Genomic DNA, 21,157 nt, shown 5'->3' with positions numbered 1-21,157 from the left:
AATTAGTTCGATCGATTTAATTAAATCGGTCCAAAGGCTCTAGTAATAATGTTAACTCAATTTTAATTTTATAATTTCATAAATGACGTGGGTTTCATTTCATAAATCTTATTATGTCGGTTTAATTAGATCGATATTTTAATTCAATTTAATTAAATATATAATTTTAAATTATTAAAAATGATAAATTGATTAATCTATTTTTGAACTAATTCAATTAGGTAGGTATGAAACAATTTCGATTCAAATATATCTTATTTTAACCTAATTAAATCAAATTTTAATTTGATTCGATTGGAACCGATTTGAACACCCACCAAAAATAATATAACCTCAACCAAATTGATCTAACAATAATCCTTTTGGTGCCATTGAGATGTTGATTCGTGAAGGCATACTCTTTATTAGAGTTATAAATCTAAACCTATATGACCGATCGGATCAGAAAAATCAAGAATCAAATTGGTTAGCTCATTAATTAAACTGTTTGAGTTTTTCTAAGATAGTAAATTACTTTTAATTATTTATTTGTTTCAAAAATAACAATTTTTTTTTCTCAAGGTTATTTAGATTTTATTTTATTATAGGTATGAGAAAAAGAAGAAAACATTGCCATTTTCATTAGGTTTTTGTCAACTTGATGTATTTTCTCATTCTCCCTCACCGGTGTATCGTCTAAAATAAGGATCGATGGCACAGTGAGACAACCCCGATATGATTTTGGTAAATCTATCGATCATTGATAAGACATATTTTGGATCTCGATCACGTCATAATTCACACCACGTCACACCCCTGCATATTCCGCACAAGGGTCACCTCCCTCCCATGTCGAGCTTAAGCCTGTACAAGAAGACGTCCTCTTGGTAAGTCCCGTTCCGAAAAGTTCGAGACGGTGCCACATGGCATCGTTCCGCGCATACCGAATGTCGGTCGCACAAAGGTACGAACTCATCACTCGGAGAGGGTCAATCGCTATATCAAATCCATGTACGATTGATCATCAAACAATAGTATAAAAGCCCCCGACCGACATCTGACCAAGGGCGAGAAAAAAAGAGAAAAACCACTGACTTAATCTACGAGGGGCCCAAGTCGGAAATCTCTTGACTCAGGTTTGTGTGCAGGAACACAGCCACCCCCGAGCCAACTCAATCCCGCACTAGAGACGTGGCCATCCCGATCTCTAATCCAGCTCGGTCTCGACACTTCCTCCAATCGACCGAGAGACGCACTCCCGAGCATTAAAAACTTCAGACATCAACCCATGAATCAAATCATGCTGACTCCTCGACTATAACACGTGAGTTTTCCAACAATTCTAAACTTGTCATTCCTCCCATTAACCATCATAGTGTTATGAAATGTCGAAATATGTAGAGAAAATGTTTTTTACTCTTCGGTGAAACCATAATTTAGGTATAGAATGAGTCTTGTTTGTTAACAAGAACTTTTGGTGGAAGATACACCACACAAGGTTGGCTGGTCTATCATGTCTCATGGAGTGGACGTGTTGACCATGTCAATCCTGTCACATCACCAATATAGAAAAATCATGACTAATATTTCAGTCACATCATCAAATTTGGACCTGTTTTGATTAAAATTTATTGACGAAAAAAAAGTTTTTATTGATCAAAGTTGATTGATGTTCATGAATTATAAAAAGAAAAAAAATAAAAGAAAGTAAAACTTTAGTTCATCACTTCCACTGTATAATTTGGGCTACCGAATGCTTGTTCTATTCTTGTCTTAGCTTCGAAGAAACTGTTGTTGGTGATTGGTGTACGTCCTTTTCTTACTTCTCGGCCATATATTTGGTGGGTCTTATGAAGCTTCTGACACAAGGAGCACATTTTGAGGCATATATCTATCCGCGAGTTTATGCCTAAATCATCCACCTACAACTTAGAAGTGAGTGTCCACCACGTTCGACAAGCATTTAAGAGAACCACATCGGTGGCGAGGACAGGAAGCCCCGTATGTTTCGCTGCCACATTACTTTGTTTAGAAGATCCCACGTTTTAGTGGCTCCATTAGAGATCAAATCTGCATCACTCATTGACCTTACGACATTAAAAGATGAAGCTTTGTCTTCCTCCGTAATGGTGCGTCGTTGTTTCATTTAAAGACTCGAGGATGAGAATACTTTAGAATCATTTCATTTAGAGATTATTTTTTACGATACCATAAATATTATTGAATGAGTCACTATTCATTCAGCGTAGAGACGAGTGGAGCACCAATGTCATCGGCACAATGGATCCCGTAGTGTGATCCCATTAATGTGGATAGCTGTCAAAATGTGGCTATTCTAACAATAATATGATGCGAGAAATTATTGCATGGTTGATATTAATAATGTTGACAAATTGATGCTGATGCCATTATTTTGACTCTGACACATGAAGGATGGAAATTCACATGCCACGGTTCTGACACTCGATAAAAGAATCTCAACTTTTCTCTGTCTCCTGTGTTTGAAGTCTCTGATATCAAATTCTTTGGATCCTCTCCTTCATTTATAGGACTTATCTTGTGCACAAGGATCAGCAAATGTGGGTTCACTACAATGAATGATAATGCAAGATCATGCAACCCTTTAACAATAAGCTTTTGTTTTCTTCTCCCCAGATTCATCTCAACTTTGATCAAAGGCCACAGTTGCTACCTTCCCCTGCTAATCAAGTCAAGGTCAAACGCATAAAAGAAGAGAGAGAGAGAGCTTAAGACATCAATTTGAAACCAGAACATAAAAAATTACCAGCACAGATACATGTTATTATAGAACTAGTAGCAACTTTAATGAATCCCTCTTCCTCAAAGACACCGACCCTCAGCCTCTCTTCTTCTTCTTCTTCTTCCCGTTTCTTTTGTTGTCTTCCAATGGTATAAGAACCTGAGTGCAAGCTATCAAATCTCCTTCCGTTGGATTATAGGCATCCGTTTCAGTGTATAAAGTCTCAACCTGTAACGGCTGAGCACAACTCCAAGCCATGCCCCCCCACACCTACATCTCCGTCACACGGAAGCCCTTATCCCTCAAACCATTTCTAAGATCACCCGGAGCATCAATCTACAAGCTCCTCCTCCCCTCTCCTCTCCGTGCCGGCCGCTGCTTGCTTCCCTTTCTGGCCTTCTGGGCACTGCTCAGTATATCCCAGCTCCACCCCTCCCTCCCCATCTCCTGCTCTCCTCACCTCCACCATGTCAGGCTGAGCTGGAGGCCCCGACGGGGACCCGTAGACGAGTTCTGGAAATGGGCGCAGTCGGAGGTGCCGCAGCTCGTGCCGTGCACCAACTACAGCGAGCCGCACCGCCATGCGTCGATCTCGGGGAAGTACATGCTGGTGGTGGTCTCGGGAGGGCTGAACCAGCAGCGAAACCAGATCATCGACGCCGTGGTGGTCGCCAGGATCCTGGAGGCGGTGCTCGTCGTCCCGGTGTTTCAGGTCAACCAAGTTTGGGGTGACGACAGGTCCGTGCGTGGTCGGTTCTGCAGATTGGCTTCCCCTTGTCTGAGTTGACACGCACGAAGAGCTAATGCTTTGGGGATGCCTTTTGTAGCGCAGTGAATTTGGTGATATATTTGATGTTGAGCGTTTCAAGAAGACGTTGAAGGATGATGTGGTGGTGGTCTCGTCGTTGCCGGCGACGCACATAAGAAAACGGCGAGTTAGGGCGCCGTCGATGCCGTTCAATGCCGACGAGGGCTGGATTCGGAGTAATTACTCGAGCAAGGTGTGTCACCATTAACCCTTAGCAGAAGGTATTACTATTCTAAGTGAAGTAGAATACGAATGACTCGTTTAATTATATGATATGAGTTCCTTTTAGTCCTTTAATTTATTTGTTTTTTCTTCGAGAGGACTTGAAGACGAAGATGCTTAGATAATTAGCTATAAGTTTGTCCTTTTTTCACTCCTTGATCTGAGAAAAAGGTTTGACATTTGCAGCTATAAGATACTTATTGCATGTGTATCATTGCGCTTCATAATATATCTATCCGTGTGTACACTTATTATACATCTACGTATTCCATAACATGCAAAACCATATGCAAACACGTAATGCAATATAAATGAAATGAGTGTCTAACTTGCATTGCATCCATGACTGGTTTGTACAGCTTGACCGCGACACCGTCTTGCTTCTCCGAGCATTTGACTCCAGGCTCGCAAAGCATCTCAGTGTCGATCTACAAAAGCTTCGGTGCAAGGTGGTTTCATATCGTGGTCACTATAGCCGCAGTGACATGACTCGAGTAATTGATCACTCACTGTACCGTGCAGGTGGCTTTTGAGGCTTTAAGATTCAAGCCATGGATCGAGTCACTGGCGAATAGTTTTGTTGAGAGAATGGAGGAAGAAGGACCCTTCTTGGCCTTGCACCTTCGTCTAGAGAAGGATGTGTGGGTGAGGACAGGGTGTCACTCAGGATTGGGTATCGAAGCAGACCTTGCAATAGAAAGAATACGTTCTTCCAAACCACATCTCCTGACTTCACGTTCCAAGCTCACTGCTCAAGAGCGTTCTCATGCAGGTCTTTGCCCCCTGAACGCCAATGAGATATCCAGGTCGACTTCAAGACTGCTTGTCATTTGTTCTCATTCATATCCATCATGTTAACAGATCCATCCATCCTAAGTTTAATGTTTTTGTCTTTGTTCAGGTTGCTCAAAGGACTTGGTGCACCAAGAAATATAAGAATTTACTGGGCTGGTGGTGAGCCATTTGGAGGAGTAAAAGCATTGCAACCACTCGAGTCTCAGTACCCAAACTTGTTCAACAAATGGGACCTCGCAAATCCTCAAGAACTAGATGGAATTAAGGATAAACCATCCATTATGGCAGCACTAGATTACATAGTTTGTCTCAGAAGTAGAGTGTTCTTGGCAAGCCATGGGGGGAATATGGCACGTTCGTTACAGGTTGGTCTTGTCTCTCAGTGGTGTCTAATGCTTAATATTACTGCTATAAATATTTCCTTTTGATTTTGATAGGGGCATCGAACTTTCATTGGCAGCGGAAAGAACATTAAGCCAAAGAAGAAGTTATTAGTGCAGTTATTCCTTGATGGGAGCTTAACTGATGCAGAGATGAGGAATCGGATACAGCATATACATAGAGAATCTACTGATCTATCATCGATCATGAAAAATCAATCTAAGATCGATGTGATTGCGTTTCCTACACCGTATTGCATGTGTAGTGGAGGAAGGAGTAGTAATGTCTCGGCTTCCAATTAGCTTTTCGATCACATATCCATTAGTTTTTTGTATGGCTTGAATGGTTATATAAATATACAAGTAAAATTGTAAAGTGGTTCTTTTACTGAGGTATTTGTTGACTTCGTGTCAATGACCTTTTTGTGTTCTTAAGTTGATGCAGTGTGTTTCTTATTAATCTAATCTAGCCAACATATTGCTCAGATTTAGACTACTCAAATGAGGAAACAAATTAGAACTAGTAGAAGAAAATATTGTCCATTTAGTCAGAATAAATTATATATATTTTTTTATTTGTATGAATTTAATTTTAAGTATTATGGAGCTTAATTTAATTGATTCAATCCGTATTATCCTTGAATTAATTGAATCCGACCGAGTCGAACCGGACCTCCTCGACCGGCTGGTTTAACAGCTTGCAAGAAACCGCCCGTAGGTGACTCCTCCTTTGCCCTATTTAACGAAAACCACGGAGCGTCCCGATTGAGCAGCGCGCGACTCCTCGATTCAAGGAGCTCGTGAACACATGGCGATTTCCGGGAGCGCCTCTGCTTACGTCGGCGCGAGGATTAAGGTGGAGGAGGAAGTAGTCCGGAGGGTTAAGGTGGAGGAGGAAGTAGATGCGGAAGAATTCGGTGATGGCGATAATAACAACAACCATTACAAATACCAACCACAACCAGAGGAGGAGGAGGAGGAGGTGGAGAGAGGGCCGGCGGAGAGGATCGATAGCTTAGCTGCGGAGAAGGCCTCGGAGCAGCTGCTGATGACTCGGCCTTGGAAGCGGCGCCGCGCTGTCGGGCGGTTAGGCCCAAAACCCTTGCTGTCTCAGAACAGGCACAGGTTGAGCCGCCTCTTGGACCGCCTCGCTAGGGCGCACAGCTGGAAGGAAGCCAGCGGCACCTTGAGCGCCCTCTTGAAGGGGACACCTCGTGCCAGCACCCTGTTGGAGGATCGGAGGAACTTCTTGGTGAGCGTTGCACAGAAGTCGATCTGCTGTCTGTGGTACTGCTCTTTGCATGATGCACTGGACGCGTTTGTTGGCAGGTCGCAATGGAGATTCAGAGACGTCTTGGAGGAAAGGGGGGCAATTACCAGACCAAGATCAAAAAGATGTACGAGGTTTGGATGAGTAAGCTCGTGTGGACGAAAAAGTGCTCCAAGAAGGTATCAGCTATCCGTCAGTGAGATTTTTGCACTTTCGGTTTCTTAGGGAATTCATTGAGGAACATAAACATGTTTGATGCCATCATAGTGGTTAATTTGTTTGGAATATATCTCGTCTGGCTGATGTATATTAGAAGGCTCGTCACGAACAAAATAATTATGAAAGCTGAATGGTCGAGTTCCACCTGGATTTGTGCTGTGTCGAGCTTTATAATTGAGCTGATCTTTTGCTTTCCATGTACCGGCTTTACTCTTTTAACTTCTGGCCTTGAAAGTAAATCTGGTCCTTTGAAATTCAAAAGTATTTGGTGTTAGTCTTACTTTTGTTTATCATATAATGTTTATAGTTTGTCAATTTTCTTCCACAGTACCAGATTTAGATCCTCTTTCTTTGAAGTTTTTCATGTTTATGTTATCTTTTCACGTGCTGTCTTTGTTTCTTACAGCAATGGGTGTCTATCATCTACCAATCCGATGTTGTAAATTTATTATGCTATTATCATGATATATGCTATTCAATAATTACTTTTGCTATTTGACACGATTAAACCTTTAGTATGCTGCTTATGACATTTCTTCATTCTTAATAATTCCATAGCTCAATACTGATTGTGATTTTACTGCATAACAATAACTTGTATTTTTGTGGTTGATCTCTCTGTCTTCTTATTGTCGAACAGAGGTACTCCATCCAGCTGGAATTAGCTCTATTCTATCTTTCACATGGGAACATTGAAGAGGCATTCAATACTACAAAATTGTATGTATCTTCTCAGATATGATACACAATCTTTTACATCGAAACTATATTATCTAACTATCAACTAATTAACCTCTTTTTATGCATGCATTATGAGTTATGTTATCTATGACCAAGACATTGATTTTGTTGATGCTGTACTTTTCAAGAATGAAGCATCTTTTCTTTTGTCCTTTCTTGGCAATCAGTTTCTTGTTGTACTATATGACAAAGATATGATTATGTATTGATCAGAACATATTAGTTTCTATATGTGTATGCTTATATAGATTTATTATGATACAGAAATTTGATTAGTCCCATGTCATGTCTAATTACTTTGAATAGTATATGAGTTGCTACCAACTGAAAGAAAACCTTCTGAGTAACCTTAGTTGGGGCCTTGGCATATTTTGGCCCTTGACACACAATGTCAGAGCAACAACCACCTGCAGTATGTGGACCATGTCAGGATCTTAAAACACTGCAGAGGATGGCAACGATGTGGTGGGCTATAACATTCAGATGCTGGTGATTCATGTCTATGATATGTGTGTGGATCTGATGAGAATGTTAGAAATGTAGGCGGAGATTGTGATAGCCCAGTTTGAATAGTCCACATCAGTGTGCCTGATGATGGTGATTAGTGTATAGGCTGTTTTCGGCTGCAGGGGCAGCAGTTTCTCAGTAAAGTGTTGGGTTTGGTCCATGTGGGAGCTCGGATGATGACATTCATGAATAATCATATCTTAATGGTTGTTCTAAAGCTAGGGTTGTGTTATTGATTAGATTGGTCAGAGTTTAAGTGATAGTAAGTAGTGTTTTAAGTGTTTGGCTTAGATGGTAGTACCTAGTAGGCTAGTACCTATTCATCATATAACAGAACCACCATTGTATCTCATGTTTTAGAAATTCATAGCTTGAAAGGTGTATGTGCTGTTGTGACTCTATGCAGATTGGCATATGCCATATTGACTTAATATTGGTATAGTTCCTCATCATGCCAGTGTCTACCAATACAGTGATGGTCTGGCACAAAGCTCATGCTAGTTGGAGTGGAACATATGTTAATCCATGTAAGTCTATACGTACTGTGTTGGTGCTCCTTTGCTGTGAATTGAAAACCTTGTTGTGGCTATTTATCAAGGTGAAATAGAAGTACTTCTGTAGGCATTGTGGAGCAATGAAGGTCCTAAGTTATAGATCACAATAACTTGTCCATTAATTTATCCTATGATTTGATGTGAGTTGCAGCTTTCGGTAGCATTCAGTTTGTTGTGAAGTTCCTACCAGAAAATGCCACAGTCAAATTTAACAATAATTAATTTTAATTTTGTAGTTACTCCTTTTAACTGTTTTCATTGTATGTAAGAGTTCACACAATATTAAATAATCAACTATTTTCTTTCCCGTTGAGTTCATGGGAAAGGTGAATTCCAATAATTGGTTAACTTTTTTAATAGTTTGTTGGGTAAACAAATAAAAGGGTCTATCTTTTGTTTATATATTATTATCCTATTTCACTAAAATTATGTTTTTTTTCTTCAGTCTTGTTCAATATCATGATTCTGCAAGTGAACCAATTGTGAACCTGATCCATGGGTTAATACTGTATCACATGTGGTATTCTGGTCTCCCAGAAGGCATGAAAATAAAAGATTTTGACCTACAGATGGCATCAGAGGCTCTTGATGCAACCTCTTGTGATGGTTCTGAAGGACCTGAAATTTTTGCAAGTTCAAATGGGCATAATGCCATTAATACTGAAGATGCCAATTATTCTGCCAGAGTTGCTTCCCAAAGCTCAGTTGGCAATGAAAAAAAAAATTTTGACTTGAAAATTGAGGTGAAAAAAGAAATTGATGATGCTTTTCGAGCTTCTGAACTCCACCCAAGTGGATCTGAAATGAATGATGACCAACCTTTTAACCCTCGTCCACACTCCTTAAACTGTTCTATTTTTCTTGCACATGGTTAGTTCCTCTACACTCAGTTACAAGTTATGCTTCATTACTTGTCTTCTTTGTAGCTATAGATTAAGCTTGTATTTCCTTTTAAGTGGATGCATAATTTTTATTATGTTTACAATGGAATGATGACGTTTTTATATTTGAAAATTTATATTTCCCAATAACTAACAAGCTGAATTAAAAGTATACAATAAAGATTCATATGGATGTGATCAGCTCATTATTGTTGTTCCTGGGGCACATTTGGTCTTACCATTGATTCATTCAGAAGCAAGTTTATGGAATGGTCTTATTCTAAATCTTGGGTTGATCTTTCTTTTCCATATTTACTTCTGGGTTTGCAGTACGTAGGGTTCATTTTGAACTTGTTTAGGCATATATAAGACCACAATTTGTAGGATCTCATGGTTGATCCGGTTAATCACTAAGTATATGCGGTCTTTATTTAGGAGTGCTAGAGCACTTAAGCTGAAGGGTGTAATACATGACTGTGATTATTCTTTTTATCCTGTGATATTTTGGGTTATTCTTTCTTTTTTATCAGTTTAAGGGCCTTAATCGCATGTAACAAGCTGTCTTCTCTTCAGTTTTCTCTTTTTCGAAAACCTGGATAAGAAATGTCTGTTGTTTGAAGTTTGAACCTAACAGGGAAGGTCATTGTGTAGCCTCCATGTTGTTGTCTTCTTTCTTATAAGTTCAAATGGGCTGTGGTTGTTTTAGTTCAAGCAGGGCTGCAAAATGTGTGTGGCGCGAGAGCGTTTAACTAATGCATCCATGGGAATCTTATGAACTCACAGCCTACTGACTCTTTGACATTTGTAGTAAGAATAAAGATACAAGTTCCACTATATCATGCTTCTAAGGTTAGAAGCTATTAGTGATCAGACATTTTACTTACACCAAAAGGTTGCAGAAATTTATATAAATGAAATTTTGGCTTAGAGGGATTTCTCATCTAGTGATACACTAAAAGGGCGAACCAGTGCATGAATCACAACTCAAATCTTGGTCACCTTGGTCACAGAAGAGCAATCTTACATTGTACAATAGCTCACTTTCGATCTAATTGATGACCCACTACTGACCAGAATTGTGCCTAACTGCATAATGAAATGCATCTTAGTATTATAGTAATCCACAAATCATGAAAATATAGACATGTCATCAGTAGCTAAAATTATGAAAAGAACCTCCATCACAAGACTAGTTAGGTAACTCATATCCACTGTTTCATGAGAAGCATCTTGCAACTCAATCAGAACAAACTGATCAATGAATAATTTCTTTTTCTCAACTTTAATGGCAGATGTTGGGGCAACCATACTTAACCATGGAGCTTGCGCAGGTCATGTTAGATTAATCCAGTTGTAGTTTCATTTTACTAAACGAATGATGCAGGACTGGGAAGTGAGTAGACAGCTAAAGCTTGAGGTTTTAAACGAGAAATTGCACAAGAAACATGCAATCAGATCAAATTTTATCACCAGTGGCCTAGAGTGTAACATAAGTATGAGGAAAGAAAACATATGAGGAGCACATGAACTTAAACTATATAGGGTTTAAATATTGGCAAACATTCTTTATTGGCCACGAGATGAACTATATTTATGATATGACCACATTAAACTTTTATTGGCAATTTATTTTGCTTGAACATAGATTTCTACCTATGCTGATATGGTTGTTGCTTCCCATTGGCTTCATGCCATTGGTTGTGAGGTAAATTTCTTTTGCAAAACTTTTAAATGTATCACAGGATACTAATCTTTTTGAAGTTCTTGTTTAGTTCTATTTTGATATATTGACATGAATTTGTGCTAACTACAAGTTGCCTGTCTGGGCCTCAGAAGAAAAGGTTGTGGTCATGACTCACTGCAGTATTGTTTATGTTTGAAAGGATTGGAAAAATGTTTGCTGCCTGTACAATTGGATCATTTGACTGGGGATCTGGAGCATATTATATGCTCATACAGAAGGTTGGTCAATCAGTATTATAACGATGCAGTGAAACATTTGAGGCTTGCTCTTCACTCTACACCTCCATTATTGGCAGCCATACTGCCTCTTGTACAGGTATCTTGTTCAACATTATATTTGTGAGGACCAGCAGATAATTCTTTTTATATAAAATTGAACCATAATGTCTATTTCTCATGTATCGACAGTTGTTGCTAACTGACCTCAAGTATTTGGACATAAGTCAACATGTTTAATATTTCATGTTCTGTACTTTTGGTTCCTTTGATTATTAAACAAGGCAAAATAAGATTGTTTTAAACTATTTAAAAATAATAAGTACACAATTCTGTTACTACATCTAACTTCTGCCTGGATGTGATGTACCTACCACAAAAAAAGTATCAATCAATTCCATCTGGTATTTTAGCTTAATTATTGATTCATTAATCAATCTATGCCTTTAGCAAATTCATGAAAATATAAAATAAATTAAATTCTCGATTTCCATTTGTCATTATTAAATGAGGAAACGGTAAGAAGATTTTGTAGAATAAGAACTGATGGAGGTGCTTACAATCACAGTTTTAAATCTCGATACCAGATCCACAAGGATTCCTGGCTGTGTCAGTACGGATCAATTACATATTGGCATACTGACATAAGGTATGTTGGCATTTCGGTTGACACCAAGAAGGGGGTGGAGGAGAAGAAAAAGGGGAGGAAAGGTGGAGAATGAGAGTGGAGTAGGCAGAGGTGGAGAAGTTTTATTGGCTGGTGGCAATGAGTTACAGGTGGTGTGAGATGAATCAGTGGAGAGAGGATAGCTTCTAGAAATGGTTGTATTTGGATATCAGACTTGGTGTTGTTGGTCGTGATGTCATCTTGCTTATCCGAGCCTTCATATTACTACCCAGTTGCATTCATATGGTTGAATTGGTTGAGTTTTCTGATGTTAGCTAGAGGTGGGGTTTTTGCACGATTGACTATATATACAAGCTGCATAACTTTATGGAGTTTCCATAATGATGTCCGGTGGAGTAGTGATATGTGGCCTGCAAAGCAGCTACCATATTTTTCACTTGGATATGTAACAACAATTTTTAGCTATCAGGTCCCAGGAAGAATATCGAGGCCTAGGAACATGCTTCTAAAATTTTCCACTTCTTTTCCATTATTATAAATAAATCATATGCATTTAGTGGTTGAGTCAGCCCTTTATCATAGAGATCAAAATTTGTAAGAATTGTTGGTTTGCTAACTTAAAACACCAACTTTAATTTTCACTTGGCATAAGTTTGATTATTTAACTGCAAGATCCCTCTAGCACACCTTTACTTGAAAAGGGAACAGATTAAAGTCATCTTAAGATGATTGAGCATGTGAGATTTTCTAGAATGTGTTTTATCTTAGTGAGTTGTGAGAGTTCTTTTTTTTTTCTCATAGTCTATGCACTTTAAGGAATGCATGAAGATTGTTAAAATAAGTTTGTTACAGCAGTGAAGAAATTTCTTTTGACCTCATCTGATGGTCATCTGATTCAACTTTAGTACACCATCCAAACTAACGTTCTTTCAACAACAAGAACTTGATATACAGAAATTGTTAAGCCATCAAGTCCCTTTTCACCGACGTGGTCTTTAGATCTGTTCTTTTGTATGAAATGAACTTAATAGAGTGACACTTGTTATTGTCATTTTTAAGGAAGTAAATGTGTTCTGTAGGACAGCTGCATTCATCTTTAATATCATCTCTAGGATTCATTTTCATTACTTCTTTGCAATGAAATGAGAGTTTTTCCCTTAATTGACGTGCATGTATTTACAGTTGAGTGCTATTTAGGTTGGCTGTTCTGATTAAAGTATTACTTAGTAGCAGTATATTATTTTGTCAGCTTTGCATCCCAAGGAAGTGACGTTGCAGGAGTTGTGTTTCACTGTATTGATTCTGAATAGAATATGCTTCATAACAATTTGTTTCTCATTATCAAAATTATGTTGTCTCAAAACAGTGAACACAATTGTGCTGAACATGTCATCATTGAGTCAATTGTTCATGTCTGTTCTGTTTTGGTGTGCTTCACTAGCATTACTTAATAATTATTTACATATTTACTTGGACTAGCATTGTAAAAAGCATATTTAAATCAGGGTATCATTTTGGTCTTTTTTTGGATATGCTCACTCTAGCTGATATTTCTTTACTGCCAGCTACTTCTGCTTGGTGATCGTGTTGACGATGCATTAATGGAGCTGGAGAATTCTTGCCAGAATTTCAGCGGTGCACTTCCTTTCAGGTTTCTTCAGCTGAGTGATTTCGGGTGTTCTTTTTAGATCTTTACAATGCCCATTTATTAATATCTAGGGTCAAACTTTTACAGTAACATCGTTGTTCATCCTATAGACTAGTTCACTTAATTAGCTATATTTTTCACCAAGCCTACTAACAGCTCTTATGTATTTAGCATCAGTGATGGCAATAAGTAGCTGCAAAATCAGGGGGGAAAACTTCCTTTTTTTCTCTTCATTAATAAAGGCACAAGACACTACACATAACATTTGGAGCTACTTAATGTGCATAACTTTCTGGCAATGTTTAGTTTCCAAGTTACTCTGGTTAAGGTAATTGTAATATTGTGAAATAGGATTCTTTTTCATTTTCTGTTTCTTAAACACCTAAGTTAGTGCAGCATCCAAACAAAAGATTTCTGTAGCCACGGTCTGTGCTTAGTGCTTTCACATCCTCTGGGGTTCATCATGCTAAATTTAACCAGTATGATTATCATATCATGGAACTGAGGATAATTGTTTCAAATTGTTGTCAATTTTTCTTTCAAAATTGTATGATAACACATTATAACTGAGAATGGAACAGAGGAGGAAATTAATCTTTTTTTTTCCAGTGGCTGTCGTTATATCTATTCAAGGATAATCTTTTTGCTTTCTTTCTTTCCACCGTCAACAATATCTCGAGGTGAATACTTCCATATTTGTTCAATGATATTGCCTTACCCATCTTCTATTCTCCTTTCTCACTCCATTTGTGTCTCTATCACTGTCTTTTATCTTCTATTCTTTTATGTAGTCTCCTTGTATATCTTTCTTTATTCTCCTGTCTTCATTTTACAATATCCTTGATAATAGTTAAATGGATTTTGACCTTGTTAATTTATTCATTTAATTCCTGCCTCCAATTTCTCTCAAGGCACTGGTGAATGGCTTCTTTTTGCATTTGTTTAAATCAAGGTCTGCCGTACCGTATCGTACCGGTGTTTTGACCCGGGTTCAGTACCGGTATGGTATGGTGTACCGATGCTACAGTGTTCGGTACACTGCTACAGAACTACTGTAGTAGTGGTACAGTGCGGACCGGTACCGGGCGGTCCATGTACTGCTGCCCTGTCGAACCGGTACGTACCGCCCATACCGGGCGGCACGGTTCGATACGGCAGACCTTGGTTTAAACTGTATACTCTTTTCTTATGAATCATCCTTCTTTGAACTTAAAAGATCTGCAACTTCTGCTAATGTTCTTTTATTTCTTATTTAGTTTTATTTGCCAAGGTAGATCTCTTTACCTAGTTTATGACTCTACTCTGTCCCATTTGGAAATTATCACAGCCGTCTCACTTTTTTATTTCCTTTGAATTATTGTTAAACTTTGTCATGGATTAAGGTCGATGTGTGCTTGGTTGGTTTTATGATTTTGAATGGATGTGATGATGTGGGTGGCCTTTTTATTTGACAAAGAATGTGAAAGATTGTCAACATTTATGGTGGGCCCAGTGTGGGACCTAGCCTGTTTTAGATTCATATGTAGGGCCTTATCTGGACCTAGAATCACGTGGGGCCTAGTTTAGATTTGTTTATGTTTCTTGTAGTTTAGTTTCAAATGAACATCTTATGATATTGTTCAGTTTGTTATTATAGTTGATTTTTTCATTCCTTTTGACTTTTTATAGGGCTTCCAGATTTTCTTACGGTGCTCTGTCTTTTTATTGATTATTCGTTTACTTCAGGTGCACTAATTGCTTGAAATTTTAATTTATCTTTTGTTTGTGTTAAACTTGCCATTTCTCCTTCAGATTGAGGGCTAGAATTTTGGAGGCTTTTCAGAGCAGTCAATTAACTGCTATTCATAGATGCTATGAGGATGCTTTGACAAGGGACCCTTCGTGTAACCTGTCACTTGAAAGGCTAATTAAAATGCATAGAAGTGGTATGGCCTAATCATAAGTATTATCTTTGATATGTGCTGAGTTTCATAGTTTACGTAAGTTGTAGCTACGTAGCTTTTCTTGCTGTCTTTTATGCCTTCTTGTATCGTTGTTGTTTTTCAAAATGACTAATTATTTTCCATTACTTTGAAATTGACATAAGATGTTGATATATTCTAGTAAGATTTTGCTTATATGCCAAAGTATGGACTTCCAGAGCAGCCTGCAAATAGGAAAAATATGTAAACCAGTCAGATATTTATGGAATTTTAAGTGACGAATTTGAAGTGAGGAAAAAGTGACAAAGTGGGAACCCTACAGGTCTCCCATTGAGATCTCACAATAATCGTAGCCATCGACAATGATGGCTTGCAGCATGTTGTAGCAATCATTGGAGCAAGTACCTGGAAGATGTGATGGGCTGCAATGGCGGAAGGAGGTGGTAGTAAAACAGAAGAGATGGCTAGATTGGTCAGTGCTATAGTATATCAAGTGTTTCTTACACTCATAATTGGGTTGTATATCTTTTTGTCTTGCTACGTACTTCTTCCCACATCTTATCATCCTCAATGACATGCAGTTGGAACGATAGCTGGCAGCAGTTGCTTCAAGGTTCCTATTACTCTTTTGTCCTCTTCTTGTCCTTCTTCGTCCATTATAGTAATCGATCAGTCTGAATCAGTTGATTTCAAGCTGAAATGATTGACTTATAATTTCTTGTGTTAAAATAGGTTATAATCTGTACCAACTAGATCTAATTGGAATTGCAAACCATGGTTTCTCCTTTTTTTCGTATTTCAGGTTTTTGTGCTTGGGAATTAATATAGGTTCCTACTGTCATAGCTTGTCCTTTTTACTTTATTGGTAAGACTTCCGAATGTAGGAAACTTCTGAGAGTTGTTTTTTCGTAGGATGAGCACAATTGCAGCAGAGAAGGTATTTATTTTTACCAATAAGTCACCTCAAAGGTGATGAAGTTTGTCCACCGTATGCCTAAATTTGCCTTGGCTAGACACCAACTTTGGAGCATCTGCATAGGTGTAAATATGCCTATGTCGATTTATATTGAGTCAAAGAGTGGCAATTTCTGTAGTGTTGCTTGCTTATGATGGTGGTATTTGTTTCTGGCTGGGGGGAAGTTGGTTTGCGTATAGGAGTTGGATGTCTTGAGTAACACATATAGGAAAATGTCGGAATGTTGTTTACTTGTGTTGGCTTTAATTTAGGAGATTAGTAGTGGCTATAGCAGGCCTACAGCTACTTATATCTGAATCTTGTTTAAGATGCAATAGAGCTTCACATCTCAAGGAGAAGAGGGAAGGGAGGCTGACAGGTAGGAGAATTTGGTCAGTTAGATGATAGGAATGAGTGGGTGAATGATGTGTGGGTCCAGGAGGAGGATCATCAAGGCAGACCCTGTAATTTTCTAAAATTTTTGTGACATATCAGGGAAGCTGGAAAGCAAAGGAAAACGAGGCAAGTCTTGAAAGAGGTGGGTATGGCTGGGTCTGACCTGTTGTAAGTTCATATTTACACATTTATGTGATGCACATTATTAAACTTTTACTGTTTGTGCATATTATTCATATACAAGAAATGTACATTTGGATATACTTTATATATGTCTACATGTTTGTATATAGTTTCCACATGTATTCACTTGTGTTTACACATATATGCATGTGTGTATTTGTCTGTGTTTGAAAATTTTTGAATTTTCTTGGTGCTGCTTCACTTTGTGGTGACATATGGGCGACAATTCCCAGACCTCCTAACAGATTAATGGATTGCTAACTAACTATATATTGAACAACTAGTTACTTCATTCTCCTTATGAATATATGTGCTGATTGCCCGGTTCTGAGTATTAAAAATGATTTGTTATGATATTAACTGATTGGTCTTATTGAATATCAGTATGTGGTGCAATGACAGTCAAGATGTTTTTAACCTACGCCGTTCTGTTTTCTCACTTCTTTTAGGTAATTATGATACTGTACCTCTCCTCGAGATGATAACTTTGCATCTGGATGCTACTGATGGGAGGTCTGGCGTATGGGAAGAGTTTGCTTCGTGCTTCCTCAAGATTCTTACTTCCTCGGTAGCCGATTATGAAGACCGTGTATCAGCAAATGGACAAGGAGGTTCAGCTGCTATCATATCTTCTAATAAAATTCCTAGAGTTTTTACCGAGGGTCAAGCAAGAGAATCATGGAAGGTTCGTTGTAGATGGTGGATAACACGCCACTTCAGCAAGAATGCTTATCTCCAAGATATGCAATACAGTAAGTTGTCCAATTAACTCCTAATCAATTTAGGTGTTTTTCTTCTCCTGTGAATGAACATACGAGTAAGAAACACAAAATTGGAGGGCTTATATACTTCTGGCGGTCCAGTTTTGTGGGAGTTGATTAATTTCGTAATCTGTAACCTGATTCGATTCCAGAATACAGAGAGAGATATCATGATTGTCAGAGGCAATCATGATAGCATGATTCGTAATCTGTAATCTTATTCCACCCTCCTGTTCCTTGATAGTTACTTCCACCTTCATGAAAAATAACAAAATGCCATTTACAGATGTATGGTGTGATGCATGTCCAGGATACACGTTTATATGTTTGTTGTTTTCCATTAGTGTTTTTTTTACTTTTGTAGCCATCTTTTCCAAGAGAGATGACCCTTTACCATCTAACAAAACACAACCTGGATCCTTCTAGGTTGCAGTCTAGTTGTAATTTTTGTATTATCCATGTTTCCTGTGCCATATCTAAGCATTCCATTGTTGCAACAGGTGACCGGAAACTCCTTGCCACTAAAGCAGCATGTGCATCTCATATTTATGGCCCAAATTTTGAGTACGTCAAAGCTGCTTTATGCAGCCTGACAAACGAGGTAAATATTGTTCAGGTCTCGTTCTTGCAAGCACACATGGAGAAATCTACGAGGTTACATGAAAATTTGACTGCACTTAGTACCTTGTAAGGAAGGATTTTATGCAGAATTTAATCCTTTGGGTGGGAAAAATCTCTATTGTGGTTTATTCTTTCTCAATGGAATTTGTAGCGTTTATAATTTGCTGCCGCAGCTATGTTCAATAGATGCCTGTGCTGACTATTCCTGTGGTTATTGTTACATTTGTCTTCCTGGATGACATGGATTGTGCATGTCAAAACATATGCTGTAGCATTAAGCTAAACGTTTATATACATGTCAACTGAATAATATTTCTAATAAAGTTTTCTATGATAATAAGATTGTTTCTCATCTTTTCTTTTACGTTATGACCAATTCTCGGGTCGGGATAAAAAGGTCAACTACAATTTAACTCAACTAAGGTTAAGCTTGTTTTAACATTTTCTGTTTTACAAAGATTTGCTTCTTCAAATTTTTGTTGCTTCCTTTCATTTAGTTCAGTATCAAATGCATCAACATAAGTGCTAGAGAGGCTTCACAATTAGGCATATGGGTTAGGATTATAGATGATAATATTTCATATGGGTTAGGATTATAGAAATTTTGACAATTATATAGTCATGACGATCAAGATGCCTTATAGTTAACCATTTGGTTCATGTGTCACCCACTATTCGAGACGCAACGGCACATACCTTTCCACATGTTAGACCAATACAAGATTGAACTTCCCCTTGTCATTGGTTTTTCATTTTAGAAATTTTTTGTGTTATTTTTTCAAAAATTTCACCTATTTTCTCTTTTTTTTTTAATTTCTACCAAAAGATAATACATCCGTGCAATGTTTTCTAACATCTGAGCGTATATAAATGTCCACAATATATGGAGAAAACTTGGTCTAGAAAAAAAAAATTCTAATATGCAATGCATTGTTTTTAAAGAAAAATAGAAAATAGTGCATCGCGGAGATGTACTATTCAAAATGATTTGAAAATTTTTAAAAAACTTTGAATAGATGGACATATGTCACTAGTTTCCTATTTTAGGGATTATTTTGATATTTTTCTAAATTTTTTAATATTTGAACAGTGATTTTTTTTTTCTCCTTTTTTAATTTATACTAAAATCCAATGGATCCATATAATATTTTTTGACATCTGAGCTTCTATATGGTCCACAATATATGGAGAAAATTTGGTTCAGAAAAATAATTTCCTAATATGCTTTTGGAATAAAAATAAAAATAATAATACATTGCATAGAAGCACTTGTTAAAATGATTTAAGATTTTTAGAAAAACTTTCAATACAACACAGATAGACAATATACCATTGGCTTTCTATTTTATTATTTTTTATTTTTTAGTATCACAAGGTTTTTTATTTTCTCCATATTTATTATATTTAGATAATGTTTGATTTAGTTATCAACACTAATTATTTTGGCTTTAAATAAGAATTAATCATGTCATCAAATGCTTATTAGCTTATTATGAAGAGTGTATATAGTGCATGAGGCTCTCCCCCCCGCATGTGCAAAAGGTCAATGTATATAGTTTTATCTTTAAATATTTAAAAAAATTGTTTTCATGACTCGATACCCTAGTTTCCCGGGTCATAAAGGAGCAATCTTACTATTCTGTAAGGCCCATCCTCTTATTAAATATTTATTATACATGTAGAAAATCTAAAGCCATAAGAATGTTGCTTTAAGCATAAATATATTTTTATTTATATTCTTTTAAAATTATCATTGATAATTTTTTAATTTCATTTTATAATTTCATATATTGGTAATCATGGAATAAGTAATTCTGATGACGAAGAGGGGTTGAAAAATAATTTCGATTGGATAATTTTAGAAAGAAGTCTTATGAATTATTTTCATCACTTCCTTATTGCACCTATTAAGCATAGTCAATGGTCTCGTTATCATCAAGGTAATGTTAGAAATGGGCCTGACACTAAGAGGGGGGGGGGGGTGAAATAGTACAACGGTAAAATAATATCTGTTTAAAAACTTCGTTGCAATAAAACATAGTGAAGGAGGAATTCATTTTGCAATAAAGTGGTTCGGTCGTCGTGACCTACATCCACTTCGTTGATTTCTCTTCCGTCGAGACCATCGGCATCCATTATCGATCTTCTTTTAATAGACGAAGATTAACCTCCTTCTTACAACTCGATTCTCCTTTTATCGGGTTTAGGAGATAAATCTTACACCCCCACTTACTCTTCTCTTAAACTATTCTAATACTTAGAACTTTGAGAGGAGTTCACATAAGATTGTAGCAGCGTTTCTTTCCTTTTTTACTCTCAATACTTGTGTTTGTTAACCAGGGATGAGAGGGGTATTTATAGGCCTCAAGTTGATTCAAACTTGGGGCCTAAAAATATCTCATCTCGGGTTTCTTAGGTATGGGCGGTACCATTGTCTGTGTCAGTCTGACACTAACACTGCGTTGGGCGGTACCACCGCCCAGACTAGCGATACCACCACCTAACACCCTGCCAGAGGTGGTACCACCGCCCAGACTGGCAGTACCACTACCTGACATAGTCTCGAAGACTGTGCCACGATGGTGCCATCTCTTGGGTCATTGTTTGGGATTTTCATTGGGCCCAACACAATCCTTACATGGGCCCAACTAGCCCATAATTGGGTTGGCTCAATTCTAATCATAATTACATGCTAACTATGATTCCTAAAACATATTCTAAGCTAAACAAGTCCGTAAGTCTAGTTTCTTCCGGCGAGCTTTTGGCGAACTTCCGACGATCTTTCGGCAATATTCCAATGCACTCCCGACAAGCTCCTAGACTTCACGACAATCTTCTTGGCGAGTTCCGACGAGCTTCTTTGGCAAGCTCCTGGACTTCTCGACTGGTTCCTGCAGAACTTCCGACGAACGTTTGGACTTTCGATGAACTCTCGGACTCCAAACGAAATCACATCCTTAACTCTGA

The 21,157-nt window shown here is 37.7% G+C and overlaps 2 protein-coding genes across 2 annotated transcripts; both read left to right on the top strand.

Annotated features, from left to right (window-relative positions):
* Nucleotides 1-2,686: 2,686 nt before the first annotated feature.
* On the top strand, nt 2,687-5,337 carry LOC135642456 (O-fucosyltransferase 24-like). Its single transcript, XM_065158619.1, has 6 exons — nt 2,687-3,478; nt 3,573-3,741; nt 4,130-4,219; nt 4,293-4,576; nt 4,672-4,930; nt 5,003-5,337. Exons 1-6 carry the CDS (start codon nt 2,997-2,999, stop codon nt 5,246-5,248), a joined length of 1,530 nt encoding a protein of 509 aa, XP_065014691.1. The 5' UTR covers nt 2,687-2,996; the 3' UTR covers nt 5,249-5,337.
* A 357-nt stretch (nt 5,338-5,694) lies between these two features.
* On the top strand, nt 5,695-18,410 carry LOC103992173 (uncharacterized). Its single transcript, XM_009411778.3, has 9 exons — nt 5,695-6,197; nt 6,275-6,394; nt 7,075-7,154; nt 8,682-9,106; nt 11,001-11,176; nt 13,270-13,355; nt 15,144-15,277; nt 17,258-17,560; nt 18,070-18,410. The coding sequence occupies exons 1-9, from the start codon at nt 5,754-5,756 to the stop codon at nt 18,258-18,260; spliced, it is 1,959 nt and encodes a 652-aa protein (XP_009410053.2). The 5' UTR covers nt 5,695-5,753; the 3' UTR covers nt 18,261-18,410.
* Nucleotides 18,411-21,157: the final 2,747 nt, after the last annotated feature.

The sequence above is a fragment of the Musa acuminata genome, chromosome BXJ3-7 (assembly GCF_036884655.1).
Source record: "Musa acuminata AAA Group cultivar baxijiao chromosome BXJ3-7, Cavendish_Baxijiao_AAA, whole genome shotgun sequence".
Lineage (NCBI taxonomy): Eukaryota > Viridiplantae > Streptophyta > Magnoliopsida > Zingiberales > Musaceae > Musa > Musa acuminata.
This window is presented reverse-complemented; position numbering and strand designations above follow the sequence as displayed.